Genomic DNA, 24,433 nt, shown 5'->3' with positions numbered 1-24,433 from the left:
TACCTGAGCAACTGTGTCTTTTTCAGTCAACACCAAGTTACAAAATGGCCGCCTCCTGAGATGGATTTTACAAGCACACAGTACTTTGTCTTCTTTTTGTCATAAGTAGGAAGAAAAAAAATTAAGACTGCATGTTGCCCTCCTTTGTTTATTGTCATGTTCTTTGAATATCTGTCACACTATTTTTACACCTGACTTAGCTATCGCCATCATCATATCACCGGCGCTGAAGACACAAACCAGATCCGCTTTCACAATTTCAATTACCATTTCCAGCTGCAATGTACCACAAGCCTGAATTGTGGTAATGTCTGCTGTGTTGTCACACTAATTTGCTGTGCACAGCTTTGTGGCATCACTTATCACTTAATGTCTCTTCCATCCAGAGACCAATTTTTGCCTGTTTGCCTTGAACGTCTTGGGCTGCAGGTCTGAGAACACTAAGTGTCGGTTCAAATTTGTGCACACACAGTGTTGATGTAAGTTGTGCCACTTGTTTAAATTGTCTACCGAAGACACCAGTGGGGAATGAACAACTTAATTGCAACGGTTTCTGTAAATTAGCTGCAGAACACTTATTTGCAAAGGGTGACCATGTAGAAGGAATCCCAATTCTGCAAGTCTGAAAGTGTGGCACAAATATATTTCCTATTTTTAGATATAAAATAAATGTCATCAATTGTATCATTTTATGTAATAAATAAGTGATTTCTCATCCGCCATTCCAACAATGTTGATCAAATGTTTGGTTGAGCTGAAAGTTCACGTCAAATCTTGGTTCAGGTAACATTTGCAATTCTTGTGTATGTATTTTGCATGCATGAAAGACTTTTTTGCAATGGAAACAGGAAATATGTTTATGCAAATGATCATCCTATTGTCCTGGTTTGGCACAATGAGAGCACTGAGAACATAAAAGAGAATGAAACCCATAATAACTCATATCCTCATTGTTTGCTGCGGCACTGCTGTGAAATGTGTTGTGCTTTAATAGCCTCAAGTTTTATCAGCTGAGCTTTGTGTCTGGATATTTTTTTTTCTTTTTCTTTTTTCAAGATAATGAATCTTACTGCAGCCAGCAAGTGACAATATGATTTTAATTCCGGCGTGGCTTCTAATAAAATGCAACAAAACAATAATGGCGACTTACATTGGCAGACAACCCTAGCTTTTGATTGAAGCTATTTAAATAGTAGAGCTTGTTTTCATTTTCAAGCTGTCAGACAGAATAAGAGGCTGGAGTTGCACAGAGGATGAGGGACAGTCATTCTCCGCTCTGCTGGTGTCTCCATCCGACCCCCACACACACACACATCTCAATCAGCCTCGTCTGTAATGAATCTTTGAATTAGAAGTGAGTGAAATCACAATTACAACAAGAGGTTTAGTTTGTGTGTGTGTGTGTTAAGCTGGTCTCCTGATGAGATGGAATCTTCAAATGACTTACAATCAGACGTTCTGTGGTGTTACTTACTTCAAATGGCGTTGTTTTAAGATTACATTTTGTGATGTCAACCTGGTGTTCAAATGTTGCAGATTCTTCTGAACTTCTACAGTTCAAAGGCGACATGTTGATTACAAATAATGAATTCAAACAGATGTGATTAAAAGTGAACTTAATAATATGCACCACTGCAAAAATGTCTGTTAAATTAGCACCTCTTTGACAGGATTGCAATGAAGTATAGTAGACAGTAATTCCACTTGATGGTGTGCGTTGTGGGCTCAGTTTAGTTTTAATTTTGGGCGTAATTCCACTGTTGGCCACAAGATGGCGGCAGACTATTGTTACACTGTAAAAGTGAAAGAAGAAGAGTGGATTTTTATTTTTTTTTATATATATATGTCAAATCCTCTGTAATCCTGCTTTTTAGGCCTACATAAAGTGATGGTTGTAGGTTCATTTTATAATGTACATCGTTGGACATGATTATATTATATTGTGACATGTTAAGTTTCTTAATTGGGAAGAAATGGGCCAGCTATCGGTTCACTATAACACTGTTTAATAATGTTTTTGTCTTGTCATTTGCTCTGGCTCTCTCTCTCTCTCTCTCGCTCTCTTATTGACAGTTCCGAGCTTACATGTAGTGAAAATGGCGGTCTAATGCTGCTTCCACCAGGAAGTGTGCACGGGAATGCCCCCTTGAACTTAGAGATACGAGTTGCGAAGTTGCGAAAAATGACCCCGACATTCAATCCGATGTCGCTCAACAATATAAAGACACAGACCGTGAATAGTAAAACATAATTTAGACAATTATAAACATTCAATTCAATTCAAATTCAATTCAAAATTTTAATTTCATTTAAAAAATAAATACATAAATGAAATTGGACAGAAAGTAAAACTTATATCTGCCCCTATCATACATCTAACATCTTTATGTCTTATTTATTATGACATTAATTGAGTTATTCAAAGTAAGTAACTTCACATCACAAAACATGATTTGGACTGACTGTGAGAACAATTTATTGTAATCAGTCGTTTTTGTTTACAGTTGCCTTAAACGCTTTGAGGTCGGAAGTGGAACAATCCGAGTGGGATCAATCTGACTTCCCACCTTCCTCCAATGCAGCGCTCATTGAAAAACATTGGACTTTGGATCGTCGTAATTTGATTTGTAAGGATCAAAATGTGATAAAATGTCATTTGGCTACTATATTTGTATGCTAGTCGCGGGCAAAAGCAATACAATACGTGGTTTGTTTTCATTGTGTAAGATGCGGAAATATCAGAAATGCCCGGATGTTCAGAATTGTCTATATGTTTTAAAATGTTTGTATTGAAAAAGTGTATTTGAAGTCCTACAAATAAGTGCTGTTGATGCTATGAAAACATGCTTAAGGAGTGCGTAAATGTCCATATTGGATTTTGTGGTTTGGAACACAATGGTTTTACTGACATTTATTACTTTTGTCAAGTCAGAAAATTTGTAACTTGTATCATTATATTTGGCAAGTGGTCCGAATGTTGTGGCTAGTCGGTGTTTATGGCATGCATCCATATTTCGCATTCTATTACGTTACCAGGCTGCAGTCTGATATAGGAAGTTGTTCAATATTGATGGCGCTGTGGCACTGCTGCTATGGAGTCGTTAGAGGAGATTAGCTTCCGCTATTTAAGCTCTTTATTAATCAGCAGATGAGGAATCACACAGTGGAGGCTTTACATTAGCACAAAAATCTAAAGTGTTTTTGTTAAGGAACACAATGTTTCCCAGGAGGTGGAAGGGAGCGAGTGAACGGTGGCCTAATGCACACTGGATTGCAAACACACGCTATATAAGGCCCAGTTCTAAAAATGTACTGTGTAGGAAGGGTGTTTGGTCTCGGTAATGGTGATTTATGAGAAGTATTACTGTGAAGAATTGTGAGTTCTCCTTCCCACACTTGAGCCCAGAGGCTTTTAGATTTACTGCGGCACTGCAGCTCAGAGACCAACTTATAGTAAATATATGGAATCCTTCTCGGGGAGCCACAGTTTCATATTTAAATTTGGAGTCACTATTCCGTGAAATAATTGCGCACTACATGGTGGACGATACTGGAAGCACGCCACAATCAGCACAATGTTAGGCTGTACAATATCGCGTATTTTAGCATGCAGAACTCAAGTCCTATTTAAGACCTTGTCCCTTTTGCCGTTTATCTTCATTCTTTCTACTCAAGCGAAATGTTAAACTGCTGCTGTCTGAACAAGAATTCATCTTTCTATGAAACTGAACAATTGTTGTCAAACTGTTGAATTATTGAAAGGAGGCTTTCCGTTGGCCTATTTGACTGCATCTATTCCAGCAATGATTGAAGGTGTGAGTAAAAGGAGAGGGAAATATTTACAGTCTCCCCAAAACACTATTCGCTTCGCAACTTTTACATTGATGCAAACATTCTTTTTCTTTCCTTCTCTGCACTGTACACAAAGAAAAGGAAATGTATTGTCTTTTAGTGATTTTTCTGTTTACTGGAGATGCAATGTGACTTCCCTCCGAGGGTGGTGTGCAAACAAAATCCATGTGTTGTAGTTTTAAAAACCTAATGCAAACAGTGTAGGTTAGAATCTTTTGTCACGTCAGGCGACCCTGATCTGGAAGTGAAGTTTGTACATATACGTGCCATTCTCTGCCATATTGCAAAAACATGCTTCTTTGCTCTGAAAACTCAATTGGTTTGAATCTGAGTGTGGATGGTCGTTTGTCTGAATGTGCCTTGCAAATGAATGAAAGCCAATTCAGGATGTACCTCACCTCTCTCCAGTCAGCCGGGGTAGGCCTCATCCACACCTGTCACCCTAATTAGGAAAAGACATGTAGATTGATTAACTTACATTACTTTATGATGCTTTTCTTTATGTGCTTTTTTTATGCATTATTTCTGATTTCATTTTGATTGATGACTTTTATAAAAAGGTTATGGGCAAAACCATCAACTCGATCATTTTAATTGTGCTTTCATCTATGGGAGTGCATGCAAAAATTCTGCTAATTTCTGGTGGGATACGCTGTGGCCGTCTGCTAGATCTAATTTGTAATTTCTTCGCTGCAAGGATGCTCCCCCGCGTGACGACTGACGCTATTGTGTGTTAATTAGCGTTTAGAGCTTAGTACGTTCAAACAACAGTGCGGGGCTCGGACCTCGACACATCGCAATGCAGTCTTTTGACCTTATTGTCTGCTGCTGTAGGCCAATAAATTGACAAGGTGTTTGCTAACAGCATAAGACCACCACTCGGGTCATTAATTATTTGAGTCGAGCAAGAAAACAAAACCAATGCTGTCAGAATAAATTGCTGATTCTGCCTTTTCACCTCCTCTGTTTGAATGCTGGCTCCCTGTGAGCTGCTGATTTAATAATGAAGGACAGTGGGGGGAAAAAAAGCTACTCTGTAATACTTACCATAGAGTAGCTGCGGAAAATACAAGACTGGCCTCGGTGTGTTTTAGCTGCAGTGATGATAAAAATGAATTTCATTTAAATCAGTAGCATAAACTTTATTTTGTTTTTTTGTGTGTGTGTTATTACTGGAGTTTTAAAGGCAGAGGTACTAAATGTCATTAAACATATTCCTTGGATTTCATTTCCCTTTAATTATCATTTTGCTATGTGTCATTTTCTTCTTCTTGCTTTTTAGTATTTGGTGGTCAAGAATCTCGCGGCGTGCTCAGGAAAATCAGCGACATGCTGGAAGTCATTCTGAAGCGGATGGACACTCTGTCTAGACTGGGTAACAGCACTGAAACCCACAAGTTGGATGAGCTAGCCTCCGTCCTTGACAGGTACACCGAGCATGTCTGCTTTTCTGTTTCAGTCTCAGCTGTACAAGCGTTGTACTTATCTCATAGGAGCAAATATTTTTTTTCTTTCCTGGCAGCTTTTAAGAGCCTGTACTGTAGCTATTTGATGGCGACAGGTGATTCCACATTGAAAAGATGGGGAGTCAATAGGCAATTCTTAAGACATTGGAAGGGAAGCTAATACAGAAATAACAACATGTTTAATTTAAATAACTGCAACAAATATTACAAATTCAAAATTTAATACAATAAATTCTTATAATGGTTGTAAATTCTCCGAAACGACTATTGCTTAGTGGCTGTGATATTTTTGTGTTAAATCATACTGTAGCTCATATTGGACCAATAGTCAGTGGTGGGCAATTTACAAAATGTTGCCGGTTGATCATTCATTACTCGTCAGCACCCTGGGCACCCTGTGTCATCGTCAGTCTGTCATTTTTATTTTATTTATTTTTTTAAAGCTGAACCAAACTGTAATTGTCAGTCCGTCGTGTTATTTTAATCACGCTTCCATCATCACAGTTTGTCACAACTATTTTAGATTTGACAGAGGAGGGCATTTCATAAGTGCCTGTTTTGCTGACGAATGACAGACAAGTAACATTTTGTAAATTGCCCACCTCTGTCGATAGATCTTCTTGTCCTGCTATTACTACTACAATCAATATTTGAAATCATCTCTTTGACTCAAACATTCAATAAATAAACTAAATATAACATACAGTGTGCGCATTGTAATCCAGGAGTCGATAAATCCAAGGTAATAAAATACTATTACATGACATAATGCCGCTCTCTCTCTCTCGCTCGCTCTCATCTCATCACCCAAACCTGAAGTAATTGTTTACCAAATCTTGTTGAAATAAACAATGGCAGCATACGTTAAATGGCAGAAAGTACATTTACCCTGTGTATTTAACTGTTGCCATTCACACAACGGAATAAGTCATTGCTTCCTACAAGTGTTATCAGCGTTGTCTACAAATAAACAGGCCCAAATATTACACTTTTGTGAGTGAGTTCAGACAAGATCGTCATTATTTCAGCACTTCTATTTTGTGCGACTTTTTTGTTTCAAAATGTGAAGTAAGTGCCTTAATTCATTAAAGGTTAGGATACATGTAATGATTGAATGGATGTAATTAACTATACATTGAGCACATTAAATGTACATATTTTGAAACCGTATGGCTCATTTTGCACGTGGAACATTTCTACAGTTTAAACTGTCATTTGAAATGATTTTTTGCCGCTTTCCTGTGTCATTTCCAGCTAAAAGATACCCATTCATCAAGTAAAAATAACTTCAACTCTGATACACGTGAACACAAAGCAGTCAAAGACAACAATAAGAGTATTGGTCTTTTTTTTTTTTTTTTTCTTTTTTTCTTCTTCTGGAGAGTATTGGTCTTTAACGAAGCGCTGGAGCTTCCAGCCCAGATTTGAGTGTGGTTGCCACAGCAACAGACCTCTCATTCTTGAATCTACTCATGGGTTGGAGTAAAAGTGGCTCCCTCCTCTTTCTGTACTGGCTATTTCCACCATGCTTCCACCGTGGTAGTATTCATTTATTCATTTTTTTATTTTTTTTTATTCTGCCTTAATGCCATGCTTGCACACAATTGCATAATCACCTGTTATTGGGAGTACATTGTACTGTCGTAACGATTCAGGTGACCTGAAATGACCCAAAAGCTGGACGGTTGCTTTTTTAGAAGCCCGCAGGAAAACATTTAATGAATTCCGAATTCTGCCTCTCACACAGCAACATTGGCGTGGCTCAACAATTGTCCTCAGCATAATCATATAACTCTCTGTTTCTGAGTGTGAGAAGTTGCAATTGAATCCTGTTATTATTTTTCATCCAGTTTCTTATAGTATACTGCACACAGACTAGACTAACAATTCTATCCCAAATACTTAATGGCTTTCATTCAGTAGATTTCAAATAAACATTTAATTGGCCCCTTATAGACTAAATTGGAAATGTTAGAGTGGCAAAGCCACCAATTTGGTGGTTCTAATTTTCGGAATGATTGTAATGCCAGCCTCCATTTATTCTGACGAAGCTGGTTAATAAACGGCGACCCCAGAGACACAGCTGTTGTGCTGCTGCATTATCGCTTCCACTGCGTGTGTGTGTGTGTGTGTGTGTGTGCATTTTATTGTCCCTGTCATACGTGTGTCTGCATGAATGGCGTTTCATTTCTGCTAATCTGTTGATCGAAAGGGTAAAAGCCAATGTTTTCCGAAAATGTCTTCCTGGAATTGTAAGGAAAAATCGAACTTTTGCTAGGTTTGAATGTAGTTATGTAAATGAGCTCAGCGCCCACAGAACTCAACAGTACCACCATTCCATTACTTTGAATAGATGTTCAGAGAGAAGCAAAGCAAGGGAGCTCATTAAAAAGAACTCTTTAAAAGTAGAAGAGCCATGTTTAGACAATTTATCGCTTGTTGCGCGTAGCGTGTGAAAAAGTGAGGATAGCAGCACACAGCAGGAGCCACAGGAAACTATACACTAAGGTCTTAGTGTTGTAGTGTGTAATGACAAATTCTCCCAAAAAAAAAATCATTGTTATAATCAAGAATAAAACCGTGCATAAAATTCATATAAAAGCAAATAAAATGTAGATATTTTAAGAAAGATGTATTGTGGTGATGACAGAAAAAAAAAAGTCAATTATTTACGAGTTGCTCCTTTTCAAATATGTTGTTTGTCTGTACTAACAGACAAACAACATATTTGAAAATTTATATATTACATACATTTACATATTTGGCATGTATGAATCATTCAAGCGCATACATTTGATTACAAATTGTGTGTGTGGCTGAAAAGGTTTGTGGTATTTATTAATACTTTAGTACTCCCACTCTTCCACATGTTAAAAATGTAAGAGCACATTTTACATTATCTAGGCCAAGATCCACAAAAGCCAGTTCTGCTTGTTAGAATTTACTGTGGTCATGAAAAAGTCATTTGCTAATGAAAACGCCTGACAAATTGTTTTTAAGTGTTATTAATTAGACAATTATGCATGTCTTTTGAAATCCCCACTTTAATATTGCAAATACACTCTCATCTGCGCTCATGTATGCATCGATGAATCTTCAGATCTGTTACAGACACATTTTGTGTATTATGCTCAACGATTATGGGATTTTTGAACGTCTCACTATACGTCTGTTCAATAAACTTTTTAACTCTTTGACTGCCAAAAACGTTAAATAACGTTTAGTAAAATCCTACAGAGGAGTGCCAAAGACGTTAAAAGACGTTTGTTTCAAAACAAAGGTGAAACTAGCCATTTTCTATTGTTGATTACTGAAAAACGGAATAAGGTAGAAACAAACTTGTTTTTTCTGATGAAAGATGAAAGTCCAATCTTTCATTTGGTAGTATGTGTGTTTCCATAGTCCAAACACATAATTTTCTGTGGCCCTTGAAAGATCAGTCAAAATGCTTAAATCGGCTGGCACCCACGGCATCCCTTTTCTGAAAACGTCTGGCAGTCAAAGAGTTAAGTTCATAATGTTGAAAATAATCAGGATGAAGCCAAATGTATTTGGAGTCTTATTTGCAGCATGTAATTTTTGCTCACTAATTATTATGGAATAGTATATGTGATTGCACGTGCGTGTCCTCGCTTTTGTGCGTGTGTGTCAGAATTCAGCCGATAGGTCTGGTGGAACGGATCCAGGCCATAGCCCAGAACATGTCGGACATGGCAGGGAGGGTGGAGCAGATTCTACAGCGCAGCATCGCAAGCAAAAGAGGTGAGATTGACATCTGAGCATACTCACGCAAACACATACATACACCTGTCCTGCTCTCCCACACCCTGAGAATGTCAAATAAAGCGGTAGCCCTTCAGATGAATCCCACACGTCCTTTTCAAATCCTTGCAATTTGGAAAACGCTTTCCTCTCCGTCTCTGCCCACGGAAGACAAACTGTCAAGTCTGAATGTTCTTGAATGCACAATTTATGAGTAACTTGCACTTGCTGGCTGAGCTCACAAAACATGACAGGCATTATTCACGACACATTGCCCATTTAAATGGCGAACCCTTCATTTGTGTCATGCTGTAACTGGAAGCACTCAGGTGATGCACACAGCACAATCTCCAGTGTTACAGCGTTACTACGCTGAAGCGGGATATTTAAATCACGATGATGAATGACCTCCAAGCTAATGCGATGTGGCTTTGTCAGCGTTTTCATTAGCTGTCACTTTCAATTTCTGCATCGGATACAACGTAAAATCACCTTTTAATTCACGCTGCTCCTTGTGACAGCAAGCCAACAATGCTGTCTTGTTAATGTGTCGTAATGTCTGACACCATTTAAATGAGTTTGATCCAAGTGCAGTGTTACCGAAAGTTTCTTTTTGAGTCATGCCGCTATCATGCTAATAAGACCTTGTGACTGATGAGGCACTGTATGGGGGGAGAAGCTGCAACTGCTCCCCTTAATTGGGCTCACAAGTGCTGGGGCTTTGAGGAGAAGGATGGATGGAGACGGAAGGAGGTGCAGAGAGATAAAGATGGAGTGAATTAAGTGAGAAGGGAACAGAAAAAAAGGAGGACGCTGCAAAGGCGGCTTGGGATAATAAACGCTGACATGGTCATTAAGCACATGAGCCATGTAAGGCCAATAACTGGCATGAGCTTGCTAGCTGCTCATATTACCTAATTTGCCTATGTTGAAAAACAAGTAGAACTACTAGGCCAAAATATGAAGTACACATATGCAAAACTTGAATAGACACTGGTTGACCTCTGATTATATTTGTATTAGTTTGCTGCCTGGTCCAACCAAAATAAAACTTTTATTCACTCTACAGGCAGTGTTTTAAAGGGACAGTGTATTATTAAGTGCCATCTATTGGTGAGTTAACAGAACCATTTTTTAAAGCACGTGCACTGCAGAGTCTCACAGAGACCACACTTCGCAAGGCTACACCAATTACTACCGATTTATTATTTTGGAGTTAGCTACCAAGCTAGCAACCCAGTGAGCAGGAGCAGCGGGGGTAACGCGCAAGACTGGCGAGCAAGAAGACGCTGTAGCGGCTAACAAAATCAGCTAGCCGATTAGAGTGAGACAGCGGTGGGAGTCCGAATCACGGGTGACGGGACTCAGCGATGACCACCTGCAGGCCCCAGCTGTGGAAGGTAAGCGGCGGTCGCACCACCACAGGCTAACTATGTTGGCGAAGTTATTTTCCTTCGGGTGTCTGTAGCAGAAAGATGGCGGCGAAACATGTCAGCGAAACATGTCAGCCTCCTGGTTATTTTTTTTTTTTAATCTTGTCTACAAATCTATATCGTCTTGTGTTTTTTCTTTTTCAAGACAAAAAAAGGTTGTGCTTTACCTTGGCTAGTTTTGGCGACGACTGACGTCTTCCTCAGAAGCCGTCAAACTGACAGTTGTGACGACTTCGCCCTCCCTCACATTACCATATATTAGAGGTGTCACAGAACAAATACAGCGAGCAATGAGAAAACACAATATAGAGGTACAATAATTAAGCCACGCAAAAAACTAACAATATACATCCAGACAATAAATGCAATGCAATGTCATATATGAAATACCCTGCAAAACCTGCAATAAAACCTTTGTTGGGGAAACAGGAAGATCTTTCAACATTAGAAAAAAAGAACACCAAAAGGAATGTGACAAACAAACAGCAACACATTACACCAGAGCAGAAAAGGAAAGGGCCACATAAGAAAACCTAAAATCCGCCACATCAGATTACTGCAAACGAGAAAACCCTATCATAGACTGGGACAAAGCTAGCATCATTGGAACATAATAACAAAAAATACCAAAGATGGATAAAATAAGTAATAGAGATCAGGAAACGGGGACCGGACACACTAAACAGGCCCGAAGAAACTTTTCTTATTTTCTTTTTTTTTCTTTTTCTTTTTTCTTAAGAGCTCAGTATTGTTCATTCGGTAATTTTACTTAATTTCATCATCATTGCTCTTTTTTTTATTTTTATTAATTTTTTGTTAAATTTTTATTTTGTATGTGCATGTGCGTGTGCGTGTGCGTGTGTGTGTGTGTGTGTGTGTGTGTGTGTGTGTGTGTGTGTGTGTGTGAGTGTGTACTCATTAGTTCACCTAAAACCTATTAAAAATCCCATACCGTTCACCTAAACCAGCTAGAGTCGTGAGGTTGTCAGGAGACCTGAGGAAGGATCAAAGAAAAAAAGGAAAGTGAAATCCAGCACCGACCAGACTTTACCTACTACCCACCGGGTTACCAACCAGAGTCTTTCACCAACCCCAGAAACATCTAAATTCCAACAAATCAGGGAGACCTCAAGAGACCAAAGGAGAAACTGAGGAAAGGAAGGAAGGATAGATGAAGCAGAGTGAGATCAACAGACATCAGCCTCCACCGATTAAACGACCAGAGGAAGAAGCAGGTTGTGTTTGAATTTCGATAGATGCTGGTGTGGTGGATCTGGCATGCATGAAAACCTCCACCAAAGAGGGGAGCCGTCGACCCCGGCCAGGACAGAGCAAGCACAACCCCCCAGGCCCCCCCAGGCCATGGCATTGCCAAGGGACAACCCCCGGGCCCCGCAGGGGCCACCGGCCGGAGAGCAAACCCAGGAGCCAGGAGCGCCCCCCACCCCAACACGGCCCGTGCCCCCCACCCAACGCAGCAGGATGGAGCACGGCAGGCCCGCCAGGCACCCCACCGGCCCACAGCCCCCGCTCCCCCCTTGACCCCCCGGCCCCCCCATCCACCACAACCCAGCCCCAGGCCCCCAAACCCCCAGACACCCCCCCCCCCCCACCAGCCACACGTACCCCCCCGAAGAAACTTTTCAACTTTCCCACACATGGGATCCACTTCTCTGGAGATCATCGAGCCACGGAGGGCGTAGTCGGCGTGGAGCGTCACATGACGGCTCCGCCACGCCGGTTACGCCTAGGAACATCAGCTGATAAGACACGTCACAACTGTCAGTTTGACAGCTTCTGAGGAAGGCAGCAGTCGTCGCCGAAACTAGTCAAGGTAAAGCACAAACTTTTTTTGTCTTAAAAAAGAAAAACCAAAAGATGTCAGCCTCCTGTAAGTCACACCGCGACCTATGTAACACAATTAGCGATGACTAAACCTACGATTATATTTAAAAAACGATATATTGATCTGTTCACCACTAGCTGACACTAAATAAGAGACACTGTCCCGTTAAGGAACTTTTAACAGCATTAATTGTCATACAAGTATCAAAAGAAGCAAATATTGAAACACTTTTTAAACACTCTCTTAACTTTAATAAAGATCAGAAGCGGAACCATGTTAGATTTTGGCTACTTGGAGGCCTTTGTATGTTTCACACGAGTGTTCATACTGTTTATGCAAAATTCAGCCGAACCTCCGTGTAAACAGAGAGCAGTACAGCTTCATTCACTGCTCCTCAAATACCTGTCACAGAAGATGCCAACATCAGCGAAAGTTGGGGTGCGATGCCTGAGAGCTGGCAATGGGGCAAAAAGCCAGTAACAGTACTAACCATCGCTTAACGGATAAAGAAAAGTTCTGCTAAGTCATCCGTAAGACTGCTGATGTTCAACGGGCATGACACCGAAAGACTCTGTAATGTAATGAGTTGGAGTCTTTCCACTTTGAATGCGATGCCCCTTACTTCAATGTGTCATTGACATTAACTTCTGCAGGATATTCTTCTTGGTCTCTTCTCACTTTTCCTTTTTTTTCTTACCACATCCCTTTCAGAAAATGTCACTCAAAGCCAAAGGAAAAAAGCAAAATTACACAGTTAAATCCTTTGACGCTGGCTGAAATGAGGTCGAGAGAGATGTGGCGTGTGTGCGTACAAGCTCTGATAACCACCCACTTTTCTTGTCTCCAGCTAGGGAAGGAACATTCGGACAATGTGACATTCCTAAAGACCCTCATTATCCTGACTGCCCCAGCAAGATGGATGTAAGTTTGCCTAGAGTGTAGATTCCTAAACTGGTTGGCACACAGAAAAACACTTTTTTTTCTCCCCTGTCCATCTCGGTGCAGCCAAGATTTCGTTTAATGCGATCTGAGATGAACACTCCTTGTGGTGTTCTGGGGTTGTCAAGATTGACACATTTCAGGTGGCAATAGGTTCCAAATAGCCTGTGGCTGTAGCCACTGATTCAGCTTTTCTCAAACAGCAGTTGTACTACAGACATACTATGCAATAAAAGGCTTACATTTCACAGTTGTAATTACATGCGGTAACTTACGACACACAAATACAAAATATGAACACTCCCAAAGAGCTGTTTTAGCTCAAAACTATTGTCTGAACTGAACATCACTCACTAGGCCATGCCCATTACAACACATGAATATTATAGTACATACAGTCATTACGCTTTATGAAAGGAGTTTGGCCCCTTTCAGTGTCTTTTGTTTAATTGTTTTTACACAGCACGGTGGTATTGTTCTTCTTTCAAAACATGATGGGTTTTTTTTGGGGGGGTGGTTGTACTGGAATGGGTTAATGACATTTCAATTAATTTTTAAGGGGGTAATTTATTACTTATATGAATAAATTATGTTGGAACAAATGGAACGGATTGAGGTCAATCAATGTACCACGGTATTAGTAAATAAACAATGCTCACGACAACCCCCACCCCCAAACAACTTTGATATATAATTGTCAAATACCACCATTTAGTACAATTACGTATTTAGTGTTGGGGAATAATGATGCTGATGGCAATTATAAAACTATGTAGAGGGCTAAAGCTACGTACAATAATCAACACGGTAATACTGTCATACATGAAAGTGCAAACTTGGCAAATATTTGCAAGGTGTCACTATGGAATTTTAATTAAACTGTTTAGGGAATTGATGGCAGGATGGAAGAAGCTGCTGGAATGTCCACTGGTTGTAATGTGCATAGTTTAATTGTGCCTACATGAGGGATGAAGCTGGAAGAGGTGGTGACCAGGATGTGGAGGGTCAGAGAGAATTTTGCCTGCACTTGTCAAGAGTAGGCGTAGCCCTGTGTTCCTTGAGAAGTTGAGCCTTTGCATGTTTGCCCTTCTTGTCAGTTTTTCCTCAAAAGAAGCCAGTTCTCTAATACATTTTCAAATATTTTTATGTGTGCTCCAGTGGATGCGTGCTCGGTGGACCTCTGACCCGTGCTATGCTTTTTATGGAGTAGACGGCTCGGACTGCTCCTTTCTCATCTACCTGAGCGAGGTGGAGTGGTTCTGCCCCCCGCTGGCTTGGAGGAACCAGACTGCGACGCCCACCTTGAAGCCTCCACCCAGAAAACAAGTATGGAACAAAGCACCGATGTACAGGGATAAAATTTATGACCCCTGCAAAGTCTTTGTCCTGGAAAGCATAAGCAATTGGGAACAGCGCTGCCAGTGTGAGAGCTGTCGGGAGCGAATATTTCAAAATGACAAGGAAAATTAAGTAGAGCAGAATACTAAACATCTAGCTGTTCTTCTACCTTTGGACATTTGGGCCTGTGCCTGTTTCTGCAGCATGCTTTTAAATGGTTGAGGTAAAGCCAAGCATTTATCACTTCTTAAATCAATCCATAGCTTTAATTTATGATCAACAACATCCCGGCAGGCCAAATGTGCAGCACAGCATCTTTCCGGAAAACACTAGCTGCCATTCCCTGGTGTCTTTACCCTGGTGTCATTGCATCTCCATTGTCACCACTACCAAATGATGCATTTCAAGTGCAATTATTGCTAAAGGTCCAGCTCCCTGTTTAGCCTCTCCTCTCACATGAACGTTTGTCTCCTGAGGATTGGGTCGCCTCCGCGATGAATCCTGATGTCGAGTCAGTCTGCAGCCCTCCCTTTTGCACATGACTGTATGACTGCAGGCTCAACTCAGTTCGATGCATCCCTTGGGCACTCTGTATGTGGATGTGCTATACACACGTTGCCCTTGAGAGTTACCTTCATTGTGACAGTACAGGAGAGCCACGCATATAGTGTTGCGTAGTGTAGTGTTAATTTCGTCGACGAAAACTAAACAAAAATCATTTCGTCGGCACACATTTTTCACCAGACTAAAACTAGACTAGACTAAAAGCTTCATTAATAAACAATACCTGGGACTAAATCAGTATAAATTTCTGTTGACTAATAAAGACGAGACAAAAATGTACTTCACTTAATAAAAACAGGACTAAAATCTATGGACATTTTAGTTTATGAACAAAAAAAAGATGAAAATTATTTGATTTTGTAACATCTTGTCTCTGCTTATCTGTCACTTACACACACACCCTTTCAAATTTGCAGCTAGCGAGTGCAACATGCACAAACAAACACATGGGACAGACAGGAGGTGGATTCACGGTGAAAGGTTAAAAAAAAGAAGTAAATTATAGTTATAACGTAACATTAATCCAATGGCTATAACGTGCCAATAATGTTAATCCCACCGCCAACTAATGCTGGGTTAATTTACTAGCTCATAGCATGGAGCCATAGTAGCCACTTATTGATATACTTTTTTTTTTCCTGAGAGAGCACAGTATTGTTCATTCGGTAATCTTACCGATTCGGCATGTCATCATCATTGCTCTCTCTCTCTCTTTTTCTCCTCCTTTTTCTTTTTTTTGTATTTGCGTGAGTATATGCATGAGTGTGTGGGTGTGTGTGCATATGCGTGTGCGAGTGAGTGTGTACTCATTAATTCACCTAAAACCTATTAAAAATCCCATACCATTCACCTAAACCGAATACTTTAAAATCCAGCGAGAGTCGTGAAGTTGTCGGGAGACCCGAGGAAGGATCAAAGAAAAGAAAGAAAAGTGAAATCCAGCTCCAACCAGACATCACCTACTATACCCACCAGGTTACCAACCAGAATCTTTCACTAACCCCAGAAACATGTAAACTCCAACAAATTAGGGAGACCTCAAGAGACCAAAGAAAAGGCTGAGGAAAGGAAGGATAGATGAAGCAGAGTGAGAACCACAGACTCCACTGATTCAACGACCAGAGGAAGAAGCAGATTGTGTTAGAATTTTTGGTAGATGCTGGTGTGGTGGATCTGGCATGCATGAAAACCTCCACCAAAGAGGGGAGCCGTCGACAGAGCAAGCACAACTCCCCAGGGCCCCCTAGGCCACGGCAGTGCCAAGGCACAACCCCCGGGCCCCGCAGATTAAATTTAAAAATGGCGGATAAAATTAACACTACCTCAATGTATATGTCAGGGATGTGATTTTTCCGCTAATTCGCGGAATTCCGCTTTTTTTATCCCCCCCCCCCCCAAAAAAAAAATCTTTTTTTTTTTTTTTTTTTTTTTTTTTTTTTTTTGTCGTTCATTGTGTATGCACATGACTCCGACAGATAACATCTTCTGCTATAACAAAGACATTTGTGGTATGCTCTAATATGAGTTACTTTTCATTTGGTCATGATACAATTATTTGTTCATGAAATTTGAACTCTTCAACATTATTTATGTGTTAACTTAGTAATCACATTAGTTAGATATGATGATATTCTCAGTGATAGTTTTTAAAAGCAAAGGCAGTCCAATGTCCAGACCCCCGGCTAAATTTTCAGATAATTTCACTTTGGTCAAATCACATCCCTGATATGTGTGAGACAGTAAAACAGTAAGCACCTTTTCTTATGACATTCAGCACAAAGATGATAATGCTCAGTTTTGAATGACACATTGATGTATTGAATTAGCAATCATTCGTTTCTAGAACTTCTATCACCCATATAAAGGAATAAAAAAAAACATGTGAGGGATTTCCAATTGGCTCATCGACGACATGCACATTTATAGTTAGACAATTTTACTTTGCATATACACCAAGTTCAAATCTGTATTTTTTTCCGAGTGTGAACTGTTAATAGATGTCAAGCAATGCCCTTTTGTGCGTTAAGATGATTTTGAGCTGGTGTCCCAAATGTTATGGCTTGTAAAAATTTTGCTGCCTTTACACTTGCGTCTAAAATTCTGATTTATGCACATGCTGGTCATGGTCGCTATTCCACTGAGGAAGAAGAGTGTATAATATGGGCTGACTATTTATGAGGATGAGCCTGTAATAAATCAAGACATCCCGTTAGTAAGGTCTGACCCGCGGGTAGCTTGAAATAGACACCACCATCTTTCTGTGCCTAATTTAGTCTTAAAATTCCCCTATTGTCTTCAATCAAACAGCCGAATTTGTATTAAAAGCAAATGATATCAATTTCATTGCAGGATTTTGCATAAAAATCCCACTCCCCTTCAGCGCAAGCCATAATCCTTGATGTTTTTCATATGAAGATAATGGCTCACGATTGGCTTGAAGAAATGAAAAATTGTTGTGTGAAAACAGGCGAATCAGTTACAAGATTAACAATGACTCATGTCCTCCAGGCTGCTTTCCGGTTTGACACAGGCGCTCTGCTGGAGCAGGTGGGAACCGGGAAGGAGTCTCTGAACTTCATGAAGAGACGCATACGCAGACTGGCGGCACAGTGGGCCTCCGCCGCTCGACGGCTGGATGACAAGCTGCGCAGCCACTGGAGGGACGACAAGCGGGTGAGCGTGGAGGATTTGCACACTTAAAAATGAATCCGCACTCAAGCGGTTCCATGAGCAGATGACGTGAGACTTCAAGTGGTTCACTTGGTTTCAGTGAAGTGTCTTAATACTGTTTCAACAAACACTGAGACAGTTCTGACCATATTCTTGTCTATGAAGTGTCTGGACCAAAATGGCTCTGCCAATCAAGTTTCCTTTCCTTAATTGTATCAGTTGTCTTAATTGTATCAGGCATTGATTGGCTAAACTTTCACTTCTGACAGCTCTGCAGCGTGATTCAGTGAAAACCCTCTGAGGAAAAGTCAGTGGCTGTAAACCTGCTGGTTTACAGTTGTTTAAATGATACCAGTGATGTTTTGGAATTGGAACACTTGTTTTTGATGGTGTGGTGGCTGTCTAGTAACTGAAAGACTGATGGTTCAGTCTTCCCAAAGACTTGAGAAAGCCCGCAATTTTTTGTAATTGTGTTTCAAGAGTGTGTTTAGTGTGAGGGGGGCCACTTATATGACACTGTTTGGAATCAAGACTCATGGCGGAGCATGTGAGTGTGCAGGGTGAGAATCTCGACTCTGATCTTTCTGTGTGAAGCTTCTATCTCTGTTCTGTACAGGTTTTCTGGGAGGTTTGCTCCCACATGTAAATGGTTGTTGATATGTGCTCTGTGATTAACTAGTGACCGATCCAGAATGAAAAACAAAAAAACAAATCAAGCCAAAAGTTATTTGGGATACACTCTAAAAACAGTTATAGAACAATTATGTATCAAAAATGGACCGATACACTTTATGGGTCAATTTGACCCAACTTTCTGGATTGTTTTATACAAAATGACCCAATTTTTTGACCCAAGTATGTAAAGCATCTGATCAATATTTATGAATTGTTTTATGCTGAAAGACCCATTTCTTGACTCAAAGTTGGGTCAAATCGACTCAAGTAGAGGATGGGTCCATTTTTGACCCATAGTTAGGTTACTTTTGACCCGTTTATTTTATGTAGGCTTCAGCTTTTCAACACTTAAAAGAGACACTTGCCTCATTGCAGCATTTTTCACAGTAAGAAGAGAATATTTTGTCCAGAATATATATAATAATACCTTTAAAAACATTTTTTTCCCCTCTTGCTGTTGACTGAAGATGACATCACTTGTGCTGAGGAAATAGGTAACAACCAATCACGGCTCACCTATTTTCTGGGTTTAGTCAGCAAACTGAGCCTTGATTGGTCGTTACCTGTTTCCTGAGCGCAGGTTTTGCCATCTTCAGTCGACAGCAAGTGGCAAAATTAGCTTATTAGCTGTAATAATTGTTCATCAAAAATAATAGTTATCATATTAACAATAGACAAATAGTATCTTCTTACTGTTAAAATTGGCTCAATGAGTCAAGTATCCCTTTAAAATAACTGTAAGCAATAAAAACGACGGACGTGTGTGAAAACAGAGTAAAAAAAAACATGCTACACCAAAAGCTTCAATCTCTTTGTTTAAGTTAAAAGAGAAAAGTGCTCTGTGTGTCTTCAAATTATTCATCTTATCTTGATAAACTTGCCTGTTTGGCTCCATCACTTTCATTCGACATACAGTTAGATTTTAAATCTGACATGACTGTATTCACAGCAGTAGGTTGCCTGGGAATCCTCTGAAGCATAAAGTATGTGAACACATCACTTCCTCCCCATGGTGGAGCACATCTCGTCTAGACAGAAAAATCCTAAAATACTAGCAAGAAGAATTTGGAATAACACTTCCCCAGAAATCCAACTATGTAACTTGCAGCAACAAATACTTTCTTTAGTCTGCTTCACTATCCTTTCCTCGGCTATTATTCGTCCGAATACAGATTCTTGTCCACGTGGGATTTTTGACCGAGGAGTCCGGTGATATGTTCAGCCCTAAGGTGCTTAAAGGAGGTCCGCTGGGTGAGATGGTGCAGTGGGCCGACATCCTCACAGCTCTCTATGTGCTTGGACACGACCTCAAGATCTCTGTTTCTGTCAAGGAGCTCCACGGGTATGTACTGACCCCCACCCACTTTTTATGTTCATTATCACGTATGCTTAAGTTTTAGATGGTGAATGGTGAATACAAATGGAGAGCTGTAAAATGCATAGACGTGGTCAGACGACACAAAAATGAATGGTCACCAAAAGTCACATGCCCATGTGTCAACTTTCAAGCACAGCTGTATACATATAATTTGTATTGTTTTCATTATAATATTATATTTTCGTTTTATTATTTAACTCATTTAAATTATAATCGTAGCTAGCGCTCCTATTTACCTGCCGCCACATCGAAAATGACGTACTGCTTTTTCTTCTGTTTGCCAATAATTTTGTGCGGCTGTTTATTAAACAATTCATGACAGTGTGGATCGTTAACTTCGTCTAACATTTGTTTACTCAAAGAAAATGACTCATTATCGACTGACTGTTCTCTGAAAGCAATCAACAGTCCAATCATGGTGCTGTTTCTCACATAGTTTTGTGATCACCTTTTTCTCCCACATGCACCTCACACCAGTATTCATAATTCCTACTTCCTGCAAAGAGCATTTTCCCCCGAGGGTTTGACAGCATCACTGCAGTTTATGCACCTCCTCCCCTGCTGCAGCTCACTGACTCGAGAGTGATAACGGGCTTGTTGCTTGACATGGGGCACACAAACACACGCGCACAACACTTCTTCCAAGTAGACGTGCATTTCATGGGTTTCATCTTGAAATCTAAGACTTGATCGATTGTCATACTCGCGAGGTGCAATAGGAGGAGTTCAGATAACCGGCAGGTCCGTGATCTTTCAGAATGTCTGCACCTTTGGGAGAACGCCTGTGTGCAATATTTGATTTTCTGTGGGCGGTGAGAAGCCGGTGCAGACAGGCTGATGATAATGCGCGCTTGTTAGTGAGCAAAGTACCCACTGCTGTAGAGAAGAGGCAAAGACATTAATGAGTTTGGGCTGCCCTTTGAGCTTCAATATCAGGCTGGGAGGAAAAGGTGCTTTGATAAGGGCAGCCGGGAGATCCGCGAGGTGGGAAATATGCCGCAGTGGGAATGTTATGGGCCTACAGCTGGCCACACTATTATTTACCTCACTAATTGATGTCATGATGTGTCGATTCGTGGCAGGCGAACTCCTTTGGTAACACTTCCATAACAGTTAAGATAATTCTATAAGTTAACATGGGCACAAACACTTGATCTCCAGGCTTGAATTAAACTTCCAATTCTGATTTAGCGTTTGATCAGATTTTTATTATTTTATTTAAAGTGGAAGTCAACCTTAAAAATTCCTTGACAATAATATGTTATGCGTGACCTCACTAGTCTAAACATGACATTCTGATTAATATTGCGTTAGTGGAATATGAGTTAAGCAGTAAAATCCAGCCGTTTTTATCCAGCTCAGGGCGGCCATTTTGTCACTTGCTGTCGACTTAAGATGACATCACTGTTGCTCAGGGCTCAGGCAACGACCAATCACAGCTCACCTGTTTTCTGAAGGTGAGCTGTGATTGGTTGCTACCTGAGCCCTGAGCAACTGTGATGCCATTTTCACTCGACAACGAGTGGCAAAATGGCTGCCTTCTGATATTGATAAAAACGGCTGGATTTTGCTGCTTAACTCATATTTCACTAATGCAATATTAACCAGAATAATGTATTTAGACTAGTGGGGCTGCATAGAACATATTATTGTCCCAAAAAAATTGGGGGTTGACTATAAAAATGGACTCGCATACAATATGATTGTATTTACATTTACTCAACACCTCAGAAAACCTGTCTGCACAAATGAACTGAGTGAGGAGCAGCTGTGACAAAGAAATAAGATTTAACTCATTTACTGGTCTTTGCACCCTGTAGTTTTGCTTTACAGCAGATGTATTTTGGGGTAGAAATGGGTGTGTTTACATCATCGTTCACTCTGCAGGGGTATTGGCAGATTGAAATAAATTGTGTTTCCTGATTGTGAAAAATAAACTTAATGGCATGTCTTATTTGTTTGTCATCAGTTTGTTCACTGAGGATGAGCAACAGCGGTCGTCATTATTGTAAGGGGTGGACATTCCTATTAAGACCCTTTTGACTTTAATGGTGAAACCAAATTATTCAGTACTTATTGATTATTAGCAATATTTTTGTGCGATCCTAACTCTATGCAGTACTAGTTCTTATTTTACTCTGACAAAATGACTCCTGTGGAAGGGTTCGTGAAAACAACAAGGCTGCATTATCAATGTTTACGCCACATGGCATGATAAATATTGGAATTGGGCCAGTTGAACCAGAAAGCAAATGCCAAACAAACATATGCCATGGTTAGGGTTGTTAAATCCTAACTGCTAATGTCCTGTGTTTGTGTATCAACAGATTTTGCTTTCGAGACACACAGTGGATAGCTTGTTAGTAAATAAACATTTATAGATGCAGGCAGCATAGCATTCCTCTGGACTCTATTCATCAGGAAATAAAATGTGCAGCCTGAGGGGAAATATAATGGGGAGGCTGAAATTGAAGCCAAGTGGATTTATCAACCTCTTTGGGATGTAGTCAGTTTATATATCAGAGATGGGGGGACTCGAGCCATATGAGTCGGACTGGCCTCGACTCGATTTGCTGATTTTATGACTTGCGGCTTGCTTGGCTCAAACTTATGAAAGACTCCACTTTGTCTTGAACTCTGTGACTTCACAAGCCATTCTGTGTGTCTTTCAATGTAGTGAGCCTTTCGTTTTTGATAGATGTTTAGTGTTATGCTTGCCGTCAACCAGTTAACCCCGCCACTATTGGGTTACGCCATGAGAAGAGGGCTTAGTATGACTCATTGAGCAAGTGTCATGTGGGAAGCACCAAAGATCAATCCCGTACATTTTTATTCAAGGGTTTTTTGATGAAATTGGAAAAACTGGAAGGTACAAGACACAACTTAATGTATATAGCATCTATCTTGATCTCAAACACTGTTAAGATAGCTGTGTGAACTATGAAGCTAAGCTTGCTAGGTTAGCTTTGCAGTTTAGCTCACCAAATATTAACTAATCGTCATGCCAATTATGCATTTAATTGAAAGGACAAGAAAGTGATAGATTAGAAATTTAAAAAAAATGTGATCACGATTTAGGGATAGACTTGTACACATATAGACATAACCTTGACTGGCGTCTGCCATATTTGATATGGCAAGACCCCCGTAGACTACTGCACGCCAACTTGACTGAACATCATAAAATACAGGGATGTGATTTTTCCGCTAATTCGCGGAATTCCGCTTTTTTTTATCCCCCCCAAAAAAAAAAAATCCGATTTTTTTTTTTTTTTTCTAGTAGTTCATTGTGTATGCACATGACTCCGACAGATAACATCTTCTGCTATAACAAAGACATTTGTGGTATGCTCTAATATGAGTTACTTTTCATTTGGTCATGATACAATTATTTGTTCATGAAATTTGAACTCTTCAACATTATTTATGTGTTAACTTAGTAATCACATTAGTTAGATATGATGATATTCTCAGTGATAGTTTTTAAAAGCAAAGGCAGTCCAATGTTTTTGAATGTGACTGATTTTGAGTTGACTAAAACTGCCATTTTATATGGGATAGTTCAATATACATTGAAAATTTATGCTGTTGTTTTGTCTATTTCTTTGTCATGTGAGTGCATTGAAAGCACTTAAAGACACGGAAAACCCATGAGCTCCGGGGGGCTTCGCTCCCCTTGTCCCCCCACCAGGGCACTGCCCTGGACCTAGCTGGGTGCCAGCGGCCCCCAGACCCCCGGCTAAATTTTCAGATAATTTCACTTTGGTCAAATCACATCCCTGTAAAATAAGTCCAAGTCATTTTTTTTTCATAAAGCACGAAAAACTGAATTTTATTTCATTCTCTTAAATTATTTCATTTTTAGAGATGGAAGTATACATTTGTGTGCTCGTGTAATTTTTAGCGGTATAAATGTACTTTTTTGTGTTATGATCAGTGACAAAATACAGTCCAATTTATGTTGTGACTGAGCAAGGTTTTATTACTTGACCTACGACCTGCTTGAAAATTGGTGGCGACTTCCTTGAAACCCACGCACACACATTTCCCACAGGCTTGCTTGTGACTTGCTTGATATAAACAATACATCCCACTTGTATAAATTGCATTTCTAAATTGCTCAGTCATAAGTAACATTTGTAAATCCATTTTGCTTGATTGTTACTGAGTAATATTCATACATATCTCACAATTCCCTATTTTTACTCGCCCACTTGCTATTAAATTGACTTATCGTTATGTGGGTTGTGCTCCCACAGATTCCCTCAGGCTCAGCTCTATTTACATCTCCTACTCTTAGCTTTGCCACCCATGGTTTGGGAAGAGGCTCACTATGGCACTATGCAGTACACTTGTTAAGAACGCTTAATATATGAACTGTATAGTGCCATAGTGAGCTTTTTGTTTGTTTGTGAGTTTTTGGTCACAAGCTGGCCACATGCTCCACTGCACCATCCCCATTTACTATATTGTACAGACTCATCTTGATCACTATAAAGTGTATATCCTA

General features: G+C 40.1%; 1 protein-coding gene across 3 annotated transcripts in view; it reads left to right on the top strand.

Annotated features, from left to right (window-relative positions):
- mgat5b (alpha-1,6-mannosylglycoprotein 6-beta-N-acetylglucosaminyltransferase B) overlaps positions 1 to 24,433 on the top strand; it is a 58,508-nt gene that overhangs the window by 9,014 nt on the left and 25,061 nt on the right. For 2 of the 3 annotated variants that reach the window (XM_077558794.1, XM_077558793.1), the window contains exons 3-8: positions 5,135 to 5,279; positions 8,971 to 9,080; positions 13,207 to 13,280; positions 14,457 to 14,624; positions 17,709 to 17,873; positions 19,718 to 19,887. In XM_077558794.1, the coding sequence (XP_077414920.1) occupies positions 5,135 to 5,279; positions 8,971 to 9,080; positions 13,207 to 13,280; positions 14,457 to 14,624; positions 17,709 to 17,873; positions 19,718 to 19,887 (832 nt within the window). The remainder of the gene's footprint in view (positions 1 to 5,134; positions 5,280 to 8,970; positions 9,081 to 13,206; positions 13,281 to 14,456; positions 14,625 to 17,708; positions 17,874 to 19,717; positions 19,888 to 24,433) is intronic. The other variant, XM_077558795.1, reaches the window with a different exon arrangement.

This window comes from Vanacampus margaritifer, chromosome 2, assembly GCF_051991255.1.
Source record: "Vanacampus margaritifer isolate UIUO_Vmar chromosome 2, RoL_Vmar_1.0, whole genome shotgun sequence".
In the NCBI taxonomy this organism is placed as follows: domain Eukaryota; kingdom Metazoa; phylum Chordata; class Actinopteri; order Syngnathiformes; family Syngnathidae; genus Vanacampus; species Vanacampus margaritifer.
The sequence above is the reverse complement of the archived record's forward strand: the minus strand, read 5'-3'. Positions and strand labels throughout refer to the sequence as shown.